Below are 12,885 nucleotides of genomic sequence, written 5' to 3'. Positions count from 1 at the left end.
TCTTCTATTTTAACATGCTGCAGGAAGCATCCTTGTCCATGTTTCCTTGTGTACACATTCAAAGGTTTTTCACTAGGACATACACATAAATAGAAGTGGAATTGCTGAGGCTTTTTTTTTTTTATTTAAACAAATAAAATGGGCCAAATAAAATGCTTCAGGTAGAAGAATGTAACCAGTTTGAGACCTCTGTCCTAGAATCTCTATAGGAAGCCAATAGTTAGTGAGAATCCAATCCACACTTACTTCTAGAATTTGAGGCAAGAATCCGTGACAACCAGCAAAGATGAGGGTGCATTCACCCAGGTATAAGAGCTGGAGAATGATCTGGAAGCGTGTGACCGCCATGAGAAATGCGTAACTGACTTCCTCAGCGGACAAAAGTGGTGAAGTTAGGAAGAAACTCAGCTTTTCGTGGGTAGTGGCCATTCAGATGGTGGTTGTTAACGTCGGAATGATCAGTTCTAACAGAAAAGCTATTCAGGATGAAGGTGACGAGCTGCTGACCTGTGGTTGCTTCTTTCCTGGCAATGCTGTGTGTTCCTTTAAAGATTTATCACTGCAATTAGACCGGCTAGAAGAAGAGTAAGGAAGGTAATAAAGCAAAGAAAGAGCGTCAGGGCATCCTTCCAAGAAAACCCTCTCCTCTGAGGAGGACCCAGAGCAAGTTTTTAAGCCCTGGTGGCAGGAAATTAAATTAGCCCATCTTCCTGAAGCAGTATGGCAACAATACATGACTCGTGCAGTCGAGCTCAGCGAGCTCAGCAAAGAAATGGTATTATTCTGTGTTCTGAGTTGAGATTTAATTAAGAGGACTCGGGCTTTGGGAATTCCTTCTTTTTGAAACATTTTAAGCATGATTGTAGGTCATTATCGTTCCTTTGTTTTTATCGTTTGGAAGAGCGCAAAAAATATACGGTCACCCTGCGGTGGACCTTTTCATTTTTTTAAACAGGCTCGGGGCCACCTTGTTTTGATAGGTAAAAGCTGGACAGCTCTGCCTCTTCTGTAATGCAGAAAAATTGGTCTCTCCTCTGACCCATTCTCCTCTTACCCCCCTTATATTTCCTTTAAAAATTTTTTATTTTATTTTGTTTAAAATTTTTTTTTAATATTTATTTTTGAGAGAGAGAGAGTGAGAGAGAGAGAGAGGCAGAGCATGAGCAGGGGAGGGGCAGAGAGAGAGGGAGACACAGAATCCGAAGCAGGCTCCAGGCTCCGAGCTGTCAGCACAGAGCCCGACGTGGGGCCGAACCCATGAACTGTGAAATCATGACCTGGGCTGAAGTCGGACGCTTAACCGACTGAGCCACCCAGCCGTCCCTTTTCTTTCTTTCCTTTTTTTTTTTTTTTTTTTTTTAAGTTTTATTTATTTAAGTACTCTCCACCCAACATGGGGCTCAAACTCATGACCCCGAGATCAAGAGCCACACGCTCCTCCCACTGAGCCGGCCAGCCTCCCTCCCTTATGTTTCTTACTCCAAGTCTATGGGATCTTGTCTAAACCATCCCATGTGCTGCAGCAGAGGCCTCCCCATGGGAGGCTCAGGGGCTTGGGGTTTGAGCTTGGCCCCTGACTTTTGCAGGTCTCTGCTGACATGGAGGTAGAGACAGGCAAAGGATCAGCTGCAGTGGTAGCTTGGAGGCCATTGCCCTGGAAAAGAAAGGGAGACCAGACCGGCCATTCTAATGTCTAGTTCTTTCTTATCATCAGACAAAATTGTAATAGCGTATAGAAAGTGATGAACGAGGGACTGTCTTACATGCTTTTCTTTAAATGGCTGGAGCTTCACTTCTAATTGAACATGGATTAAGTATTTGGATCTCAGTTTAATCTGATTTTTTTTCAGGGTGATAACTATAAAACTGAACAAGAGAATAAAAGTTAGGGTTCACTAGTCACCTCTGGAATGATCGTTTGACAAAGGTTTTGGATGAATCTGTATTAGTTAATTTTAATTACGCTTTATGTTAGTTCATAAAGTGCTTCCACCTTTGTAAGTACTGCCTAGTGTCACGATCATCCACCAGGAAGGAACATTATCCGTCTTTTACCAATTTTACAGAAAATGGGTTCAGAGAGGGTAAGAGGTTTTCTGGTTCTTCATTCTAGACATTATTTTATTACATCTAACTAGAGAAGTATGAAAAGTAAATTTTCGTGTTTCCGTGTGCTTAGCAGCAGAAGAATCTTTTATAAAAGCTTAGTGGGGGAACACGTTGACTCTCTATTAACCTGCAGCACATTTACCTAGAACGGCCCGTCACTGCTTCACATTCTGCCACTCCTTTGTTGGCAGGGAATAGGTCATCCTCACAACTAAAAAGAAATTGTTATCACTGTTCTAAGTGTCTATTAATATTACAAATGCATATATCCTGTGAGCCGGCAGGTGCACACCTAGAAATTTAACTTAGAGCTATACTTGCTCACACATGCAAGGATGTGGTTCCAGTTTTTTCACAATAATACCAGAAACAGCTTAATACTAGAACTTAAGCTGCCGTATGGTGGGATATTTTGCTGCTGTCATAAGGAATAAGGCAACTCTGTGTCTACTGAGCGAACAGACTCCAAGTTATGTTGTTATTGAGGAAGGCAAGGTGCTGGACACTGTTGTTCCTGTGTATAACCTTCTACGCTTGTGTTAAAAAGGAAGGGGGCAAGTGGGCGCCTGGCCGGCTCGGTTGGAGGAGCGCGTGACTCTTGATCTTCAGGCCCCACGTTGGGTGTGGAGATTTGCTTGAATAAAGAAACTTAAAAAAGGGGGGGGAGGGTAAGTATGTATTAAACATATTTGCTTGCTATGCATAAACTGGCTCAGGAAGATTAAAAAGCTAATAATACTTGCTGTGTGGGCAGGGACTTGGGTGGCTAGAGAACACGTGAGGCGAAGGGACCTGTCACTGAAAAGCGATTTGAATCAAGAAGCATGAGAATTACCTATTAAAAAAACCCCAAAAACCCACACCAAGGTTTTTGGGAATTTGAGGTCCTCATACATACCTCTTTACTCTGATCTGTTTGCTCTCTTCCCCTTCCCAGAGGACCCACTTAATCATCCTTTCTCTTGTTCCCCGAGTTTTCTGGCACCACCAGATGAAGTTACTTAAAAAACATTCTTTTTTTTTTTTTTTTAACGTTCATTTATTTTTGAGACAGAGAGAGACAGAGCACAAACAGGGGAGGGGCAGAGAGAGAGGGAGACACAGAATCTGAAACAGGCTGCAGGTTCTGAGCGGTCAGCACAGAGCCCGACGCGGGGCTCGAACTCACGGACCGCGAGATCATGACCCGAGCCGAAGTCGGACGCTTAACCGACCAAGCCATCCAGGCGCCCCTAAAAAACATTCTTAACACCTATTTTCTTATTTGCATTCAGATTGTATTAAGTTTGTTGACTGAATAAGTGCTTTCTCTGTTTGAATACATTTTGCACAAGCCATAGTTTATGATTTTAGGGTGGAAGAGAATTATGGGCACGAGATGGGAAATTCAAACAGCACAAACAAGTGCGCAGTGAAGTTTTTTCTCTCTCTTGACCTGAGAGTCCTCTAGGCCCACAGTCCCTCTGCTGAGGCTGCCACTGTTACCACTTTGTTGTTGTGGTCACCGCTTGTATGTGCATACTTCTAATAATATTGTTTTGCCTATCAGACATAAACATGCATCCACGTATCCCCATGCTTACACAGTGTTAACCATTCTGTACACACTGGTTCCCATCTCCTGTTTTCAGTTAGCAGCACATCTTAGTATAGGGTTACATTTAGATTAGCACATTCTTCTCAGTAACTGCATAGGATTCCCCTGTATATACTATTATATATGTTTAATTTATTTAATCAGCCCCTTCTTGATGGGCGGTCCCAGGCAGTCTGTAGCTGTAGTCTGCCGCTACCACAAATGATGCCACAATGAATATCCTTGTATCTGTGGGATAAATTCTTAGAAATACAACTGCTACATCAGAAGGTACTGCTAGATGGTTCCAAATTGCTCTCTGTAGATGCCATAGTAGTTCTGCAGGATGGAAGATCATCCAGGCTTTGAAAAGGTTTTGAGCTGCCACAACCTGTAGTCTGAGACAAAGTGCCAGGTGGAGGGAGGATGAGCTTGTGCGCACTACTGGTGGACTAAAGTTTTTCCTTTCCCGCCACAGCTCGTTAAGACCTGGTGAAGAACTACAGTGTGCATTCAAGTCATCAAAAAAATTAAAAAAAAATCTTTTTAATGTTTATTTTTGACAGAGAGAGAGAAACATAGTATGAGTAGGGGAGGGACAGAGAACGAGGGAGACAGAATCTGAAGCAGGCTCCAGGCTCTGCGCTGTCAGCACAGAGCCCGACGCGGGGCTTGAGCTCACAGACCACGAGATCGTGACTTGAGCCGAGGTTGGACGCTCAACCGACTGAGCCACCCAGGCGCCCCTAAAAAAATTTTTTTTAATGTTTGTTTATTCTTGAGAAAGAGAGAGACAGAGCATGAGTGGGAGAGGGGCAGAGAGAGAGAGAGAGAGAGAGGGAGGGAGACACAAAATCTGACGCAGTTTCCAGGCTCTGAGCTATCGGCACAGAGCCTGACATGGGGCTCGGACCCACGAACCGTGAGATCATGACCTGAGCCTACTGAGCCACCCAGGCACCCCTTCAAGTCATTTAATGTAGCCATCAGAAGCTTGGTAAGACAAAGGTGATGTGGGTGTGTCAGGTGCTGTTGAGCAGCCCCCGGTGACAACTGTATTGTCCTTACTTACTTTTGCTTTTTTTTCTAGGACCTTAGCCTCCTGAGACATTTTGGATTCATAACCCTCAGGGGTTGACCCGGCCAGAGTTCATCATGTCAAAGCTAAAAAGCTCAGAGTCTGTCAGGGTGGTGGTTCGCTGTCGGCCCATGAATGGCAAGGAAAAGGCGGCTTCATACGATAAGGTGGTGGATGTGGACGTGAAGCTGGGGCAGGTATCAGTGAAGAACCCCAAAGGAGTGGCCCACGAAATGCCCAAGACCTTCACCTTCGACGCAGTCTATGACTGGAATGCCAAGCAGTTTGAACTCTATGATGAGACGTTCCGACCACTCGTGGACTCTGTCCTGCAGGGTTTCAATGGGACGATTTTTGCCTATGGACAAACCGGGACTGGGAAAACGTACACGATGGAAGGAGTCCGTGGTGACCCTGAGAAAAGAGGGGTCATCCCTAACTCCTTTGATCATATCTTCACCCATATCTCTCGATCTCAGAATCAACAGTACCTGGTCCGGGCTTCTTACCTGGAGATCTATCAGGAGGAGATCCGAGATCTGCTCTCAAAGGATCAGACCAAAAGGCTTGAGCTCAAAGAGAGGCCTGACACTGGAGTGTATGTGAAAGACCTGTCTTCCTTCGTCACCAAGAGCGTGAAGGAAATAGAGCACGTGATGAATGTGGGGAACCAGAACCGCTCTGTCGGTGCTACCAACATGAACGAGCACAGTTCACGCTCTCATGCAATTTTTGTCATCACCATTGAATGCAGCGAAGTGGGCCTTGATGGAGAAAACCATATCCGTGTAGGGAAATTGAACCTTGTGGATCTTGCTGGCAGCGAACGGCAAGCCAAGACTGGTGCACAAGGAGAAAGATTGAAGGAAGCGACCAAGATCAACCTGTCCCTTTCAGCCTTAGGTAATGTCATCTCTGCCCTGGTAGACGGCAAGAGCACTCACATTCCGTATCGGGACTCAAAGCTTACCAGGCTCCTCCAAGATTCTCTTGGTGGCAATGCTAAAACTGTAATGGTGGCCAATGTGGGACCTGCCTCGTACAACGTAGAAGAGACTCTGACCACTCTGAGATACGCCAACCGTGCCAAAAACATTAAGAACAAGCCAAGGGTCAACGAGGACCCTAAAGATGCCCTCCTTCGAGAATTCCAGGAAGAGATTGCTCGGCTCAAGGCCCAGCTGGAAAAACGGTCCATTGGCAGAAGGAAGAGGCGAGAGAAGCGGAGGGAAGGTGGTGGCAGTGGTGGGGGTGGGGAAGAGGAGGAGGAGGAGGGAGAAGAGGGTGAGGAGGAAGGGGATGATAAGGATGATTACTGGCGGGAACAGCAAGAAAAACTGGAGATTGAGAAGCGGGCCATTGTAGAGGACCACAGCTTGGTTGCAGAGGAGAAGATGAGGCTGCTGAAGGAGAAGGAGAAAAAAATGGAGGACCTGCGACGGGAGAAGGATGCGGCTGAGATGCTGGGCGCCAAAATCAAGGTACCGGACCCCTCCCTGAGGCCCTTTCCTCTTTCAGTGCGTTCTGTTTTTGCCAAAAAAATGAGATGAGGGATGATGTCCCTTTCAGGTTTACGTTCCCAACAGCTTCCGGTGTCCGGTGTCCAGTAAGGATTTGTGGAACTGAAATAAAAACAATTTCTTCAAATTTAAAACACGAAATATTGAATGCATAGGAAGAATAATTTTTATATATGTGCAGGGTATAGAAACCAGCAATAAAACCGACGCCCATGCCCCCCTCCCCGCCCTGCAGTGTGAGAAATAGAACATAACCTGCATCTTTACGAGTTCTTCGTGTCCCCCTCCCCCAGAGGTAAGCATTGTCTTAGGTTTAGTGTTTTATTATTTCCTTACTCTTCTTTATAGTTTTCCCATTTATGTATATATGTCTAAAAAAATAGTTTCGGTTTCACATAATTTTTTACCTTTATATAAATGGAATCTCACGGCTGCAATTTGCTTTTACTTGCTCAACCTTATGTAATGAGATTTGTCCATATTGATGCCTGGAGCTGTGATTCATTCATTATTACCGCTCTGAGAATCATGTGGTATTCCATTCTCCTGATAGTGGGTTGTTTCCATTTTTTGCCACAAATGTTTTTGTACTTGGCTCCAGGAGAACGTGTATGAGCAAGAATTTCTTATCTGGCGCCATTAGGTCCTTGGGTATGTGCAGTCCTAATTTTACTAGATAATCACAAATTGTTCTCGGAGGTGGCCATGTGAATTGAAGCTTCTGCCAGCACATTATGAGCTTTGGTTGTGCCTCATCCTTACCGGCACTTGTGACTCTCCGACTTTTAATTTTTGTATGTCTGGTGTATATAAAATGGTATCTCGTTGTGGCTTTAATATGCAGTGACCTTGTGACACAAGATACAGAACAGTTCCTTATGCCCTTGTAGTCAGCCCCTTCCCTCAACCTCCAACCTCTGTGAGTCACTGGCCAAGTAGCATTCTAGAACGCGGGGACTCCTGTGCATTTTCTTTCTGGTGCCAATGGGCTGGACTCTGGGCTGCCACGGGGCTTTAATGGCAGAGGAGGGGACAGAGCTAACCCTGGCAATCTGACGACCATTGCCTGACCACAAGCCAGAACTGCTCTGAGGTGTTGGGTTCTTTCTTAGTGAATTCACGCAAAATCTGGTTTCAACTGTAAAATGTATCCTTGTTTATTAATTTAAAAATGACCAGTGACCTCTTCCTCTCCTCTCCTTTCCCCATCGCTGTATGAAGCCATGCTTTATCTGTGGCTTCACAGTAGCCATTTCACAGAGCTGGGTTCTGTTTTACTTCAGAAGCAGGGGTCTTTTCCAGAGCTTTCAAGACCTGATATGAACATGGAGTCCTATACAACACAAATAGAAGGTCACCTTGTCCTGTGGATTCCGTCACTACAAATGCCACTTCATGCCTCTTCACTCCTGCACTTGAAGTGTTAACAGGGTGTGCCCGTGTTTGGTTTGCATGCTGGGTTTTAGGATCACATCTATTAACCAAGCCCAGGAACACCTAGACGCTCTAAGCAACTTGGGTTATTTGGGCGACTCTCAGAGGCCAAGTGTGGCAAGACTCAATATAACCTCAAGGTCACATTTTGTTTATGGCAGAATGGTATTACTTCTGTCTCTTGAGATCTCTAGATGCTGTAAAATCATAGGACAAAAGTACTTTAGAGCTGGAAGGAGTGTGTGTGTGTGTGTGTGTGTGTGTGTGTGTGTGTGTGTGGCAAGGGGATGGTTGATAATCCAGTCCAGTCACTTCCAAACAGGCTCAAGGGCTCACTGAAAGATGGCTGTCATTAATGTTCATAAGTTTCTTTAAAACAAGGTTGTGGAGTTTGTGGATTCCATGCTTTTCAGGAGCAAATCATTCCCATGGCTTCAGGGACCATCTAAATGCTCAGGGTGTCCTATCTGTATAGCCAGCCCAGAGCTGTCTAACATCCAAGCCTGATGTCTCTGCCTACTGGACATTTCCAGAGATGACCACGGCCACCCAGAGCCTATTCCTGCCTACCTTTTCTCAGTCAAGCCAGAGCCCTAGGAGTTGTCCCTGCTGGCTGTCCCTCGTTCTCCCTTAAGGCCCAGTCAGTCCCAAGGCCTCTGAGTCCTGTGCCATCAGCTCTCTTGGACCTATCATCCTCTTTGTTCTCTCCCACCACTGCTGCCCTAGCCCAGGCCTGGATCCTCAAAACAGCCTCCTGTTCTGGTCTCCCTCCACCAGGCCTGTCCTTTTCCAGTCACCCTTCCTGTGGTAGGGGAAGAATGTTTCTAAAACACAAATCTGACTGTGTAACGTTATGCTTAAAGAACAGTCAGTATGATTTGTGTGCTTTGCAGGATCAAGTTTAGTCTTTGAGGTTTTTGAACTGACCCGTAGTTGCTTTGCCAACTTCACATATCAGTACTCCCTACCCTACCCTCTCACACACATAACATTTTTGTTTTCTTAGGTAATTCCTATTTTTACCTCAGCGCTCTTGAGACAGGAAGCTTTTCTTGACTCCCTCCAAAAGCCTGAATTCTCTCCCTCCCATGTGCCTCTCCCATTATTATTGTGTTTTCCTCATGATGGCATCTGACTCCATAGGGTAAGAGCCTGTTTACTTGTCCGCGGCCCTCAGTGAACTCTTTAGCCTTGTGATTTGTATTCAGTTGCATCCCCAGTACCTAGCACGTAGGAGGTACTCAATATGTTTTAGGTAGGGTCAATGCTTGGTCCATACAAACCAAAAAAAAAAAAAAAAAAAAATTTTTTTTTTCAAAGAAAGCTGAAATTCCTGTACGCCTGGGGAAGCTACATCTTCAGTGTTTCTAAGGTAAAGCTGCATAGCGGTGATAGTAAGGACACTGCCGAGCACAGTCTGTGTTCCCCCAGAGTTCACCCCTTTGGCTCAGTCCTGAGCTCGTTATGTTTTACAGGCTTCCCCAGGAGGAGATACGTTCTGAGGGAGATCAGTCACGAGATGGATTCTACTTTTTCTCTCACTCAGGCCATGGAGAGTAAGCTGCTTGTTGGAGGGAAAAATATAGTAGATCACACAAATGAACAGCAGAAAATCCTGGAGCAGAAACGGCAGGAAATCGCAGAGCAGGTGACTTTTCATTCCTTTTTGAGGAGAAGGGGGTGGGATACGGTGCATTAACGCTACAGAGAAAATGTCTCTTGTATTAGATTCTTCAGAAGGGGTGGAAACGAGGTGCTTAGCCCCTTCCTAGCAGGAGACTCTGATCTGGAGCCCCCCAGCCCTGTGTTCTTGTGCAGACATTGTCTCTAGGCAAGCTGATGAATTTTGTGATGTTGCTCAGAAACGTCGAGAAAGAGAAATCCAGCAACAGATGGAAAGTCGAGATGAGGAGACCTTGGAACTTAAAGAGACATACAGCTCATTGCAGCAAGAGGTGGACATCAAGACCAAAAAACTCAAGAAGGTATAAAGGAACGAGGCCGGGCAGAGGTGTCTTGAGACTTGGCGGTGGGGAGCGGGTAGGGAAGAACTCTGTTGTCTGGAGGGCTGCCCTCTTCACCGGCCTCTCGCCTCGCTTCCAGCTGTTCTCTAAGCTTCAGGCAGTGAAGGCAGAGATCCATGACCTCCAAGAAGAGCACATCAAGGAGCGTCAGGAGCTGGAGCAGACTCAGAACGAGCTCACCAGGGAGCTGAAACTCAAGTAAGTTCTGGGCCTTTCGTGGCACCCCCAGCCATTTGCTGGGTGGTTGCTTGTTCAGTACGAAACATGTCTCTGAGGACGGGGCCCCTGCCTACTTCTCTCTAGATCATCTCCTGCCACCTTGTCTGTTTTCTGTTTATTCTTGAGAAGGTCACTTTCTGTCTCTGAATCCCATCTGTTAAGTGAATGACTTCACCAGATGATCTCCAGGTTTCCTTCTACCCTACTTCTTGAAGCTTTTGAAGGCTCCAGCCTCTGTTGACAAGAAGGGATCTTTTATTAACTAGAATTTTCTGCATGGTATAATGAATACCCAAATACCCACCACCCAGATTCATCGATAAACAACCTTTTTTCATTTATCTTTTCATCGAAATATTCTAAAACCTCATGTAATGTTAACCTCATGTTATCTCATTCCTGCATACTTACATATATGATCACAGTGCTATTTTAAATTTTTAAAAAAGTTATTTATTTATTTATTGTGAGAGAAACAGTGACAGCATGAGAGGGGGAGGGGCAAGAGAGAGGGAGAGAGAGAATCCCAAGCAGGCTCTGCACCTGTCAGCACAGAGCCCACCGTGGGGCTCAAACTCACAAAACCATGAGATCATGACCTGAACCGAAAGAGAGAGTCAGACGCTTAACCGACTGAGCTACCCAGGTGCCCCCACAATGCTATTTTTAAAAATGCTTTATTGACATGTAATTTACATACCATACAGTTCACGTATTTAAAGTATACAAGTCCGGGGGCACCTGGGTGGCTCAGTCAGTTAAGCGTCTGACTTCGGCTCAGGTCATGAGCTTACCATTTGTGAGTTCGAGACCTGTGTCAGGCTCTGTGCTGACAGATCAGAGCCTGGAGCCTGCTTCAGATTCTGTGTCTCCCTCTCTCTACCCCTCCCCTACTTGCATTCTGTCTGTCTCTCTCTCAAAAATAAATAAACATTAAAAAAATGTTTTTTAAAGTATACAAGTCGGGGTGCCTGGGTGGATCAGTTGGTTAAGCACCTGACTCTCGATCTTAGCTCAGATATTGGTCTCAGGGTTGTGAGTTCAAGCCCCATGTTGGGCTCTGTGCTGGACGTGAAGCCTACTTAAAAAAAAAAAAAAAAAAGGTATATAAGTCTACAGGGTTGTAAAACCATCATCACAATTTGATTTCAGAACATTTTTGTGTCCCCCTTTCTCCCCAAGGAAACCCTGTATCAGCAGTCATTCCTTATTACCTGCCTCCCCCACCCTAGCCCTAAGTACCTACTCATCTACTATCTTACAAATTTGTCTATTCTGGACATTTCATATGAATGGAATCCTATATGTGGCCTTTTGTGACTGGTTTCTTTCACTTAACATGTTTTCAAGGATCATCCTTGAATGTAGCATGTCAGGACTTCCTTCTTTTTTATGGCTGAATGGTAATGGATAGTATGGATATACACACATTTCATTTATCAGTTGATGGACATTTGGGCTCTTTCCCTTCTTTGGTTATTATGGATGCTGCTGCTGTGAACATTCATGGACAAGTTTTTGTATGGACATGTTTTCATCTCTCTGGGATATTTACCTAGGAGTGGAATTGTTTATGTTGTACAGTAACTCTGTGTTTAACTGTTGGAGGAACTGACAGACTGTTTTGAATGGCTGCATCATTTTATATTTCCACCACCAATTTCTCCACATCCTTGTTGACACTTGTCACTGTCTGTCTTTCTGAGTGTAGCCATCCTAATGGGTGTGAAGTAGTATCTCTCTGTGATTTTGATTTGCATTTCTGTAATGACTAACCATGTGGAACATCTTTTCATGTGCTGTCTAGCCATTTGCATATCTTCTTTGGAGAAAAGCCTGTTCAAATCCTTCACCCATGTTAAAATTGGGTTATTTATTGGGTCTTTTTATTATTGAGCTACAAGAGTTCTTTATATATTCTGGCAAAAGTCCCTTATCAGATACGTGGTTTGCAGGTATTTTCACCCATTCTGTGGTTGCCTTTTCATTTTCTTTATGGTATTTTGTTTGCGGCACAAAAGACTCATCATGAGGTAGTCCAATCTATCTGTGTTTTCTTTTGTCGCTTTAACTTTTGGTATTGTGTCTACATTTTCCTATTTTGGGCATTGTGTATAAATTTATAATGGAATAAGGTGGCCATTTGTTGTTGTTCTTGTGTTTTTAATTTTTTTTTAATTTTTTTAAGATTTATTTATTTTTGGGGCGCCTGGGTGGCTCAGTCGGTTAAGCGGCCAACTTCGGCTCAGGTCATGATCTCTCGGTCAGTGAGTTCAAGCCCCGCGTCGGGCTCTGTGCTGACCGCTCAGAGCCTGGAGCCTGTTTCAGATTCTGTGTCTCCCTCTCTCTGACCCTCCCCCGTTCATGCTCTGTCTCTCTCTATCTCAAAAATAAATAAAAACTTTAAAAAAAAAATTAAAAAAAAAGATTTATTTATTTTTGAGAGATGGAGTGTGAGCTGGGGAGGGGCAGAGAGAGAGGGAGACACAGAATCTGAAGCAGGCTCCAGGCTCTGAGCTGTCAGCACAGAGCCCGACGTGAGGCTTGAACTCACAAACCGTGAGATCATGACCTGAGCTAAAGTCAGACGCTTAACTGGCTGAGCCAACCAGGCACCTCATGTTGTTGTTGTTGTTCTTGTTGTTGTTGTCATCGTTGTTGTTTTTTAATGTTTATTTTTGAGAGAGGGGGAGGGGGAGACACAATGTGAACAGGGGAGGGGCAGAAAGAGAGGGAGACACAGAATCCGAAGCAGGCTCTAGGCTCTGAGCTGTCAGCACAGAGCTGGATGCAGGGCTCAAACTTGAGAACCATGAGATCATGATCTGAGCCAAAGTCGGATGCTTAACCGACTGAGCCACCCAGGCGCCCCACATGTTGTTGTTTTTTTAATGTGGCCATTTGTGGCTGGCTTCTTTCACTTGG

The 12,885-nt window shown here is 44.9% G+C and overlaps 1 protein-coding gene across 2 annotated transcripts in view; it reads left to right on the top strand.

The window, feature by feature from the left end:
- KIF3B (kinesin family member 3B) overlaps positions 1-12,885 on the top strand; it is a 41,873-nt gene that overhangs the window by 18,483 nt on the left and 10,505 nt on the right. For both annotated transcript variants that reach the window (XR_006960182.1, XM_047068554.1), the window contains exons 2-5: positions 4,776-6,244; positions 9,264-9,365; positions 9,580-9,702; positions 9,821-9,939. Coding sequence is in view for 1 of the 2 variants with exons in the window: in XM_047068554.1 (XP_046924510.1) it covers positions 4,841-6,244; positions 9,264-9,365; positions 9,580-9,702; positions 9,821-9,939 (1,748 nt within the window). In the remaining variant the exon portion in view is untranslated. The remainder of the gene's footprint in view (positions 1-4,775; positions 6,245-9,263; positions 9,366-9,579; positions 9,703-9,820; positions 9,940-12,885) is intronic.

The sequence above is a fragment of the Lynx rufus genome, unplaced genomic scaffold, assembly GCF_022079265.1.
Source record: "Lynx rufus isolate CCGP_SWC_20201006 ecotype Redwood Valley unplaced genomic scaffold, mLynRuf1.p SCAF_8, whole genome shotgun sequence".
Lineage (NCBI taxonomy): Eukaryota > Metazoa > Chordata > Mammalia > Carnivora > Felidae > Lynx > Lynx rufus.
The sequence above is the reverse complement of the archived record's forward strand: the minus strand, read 5'-3'. Positions and strand labels throughout refer to the sequence as shown.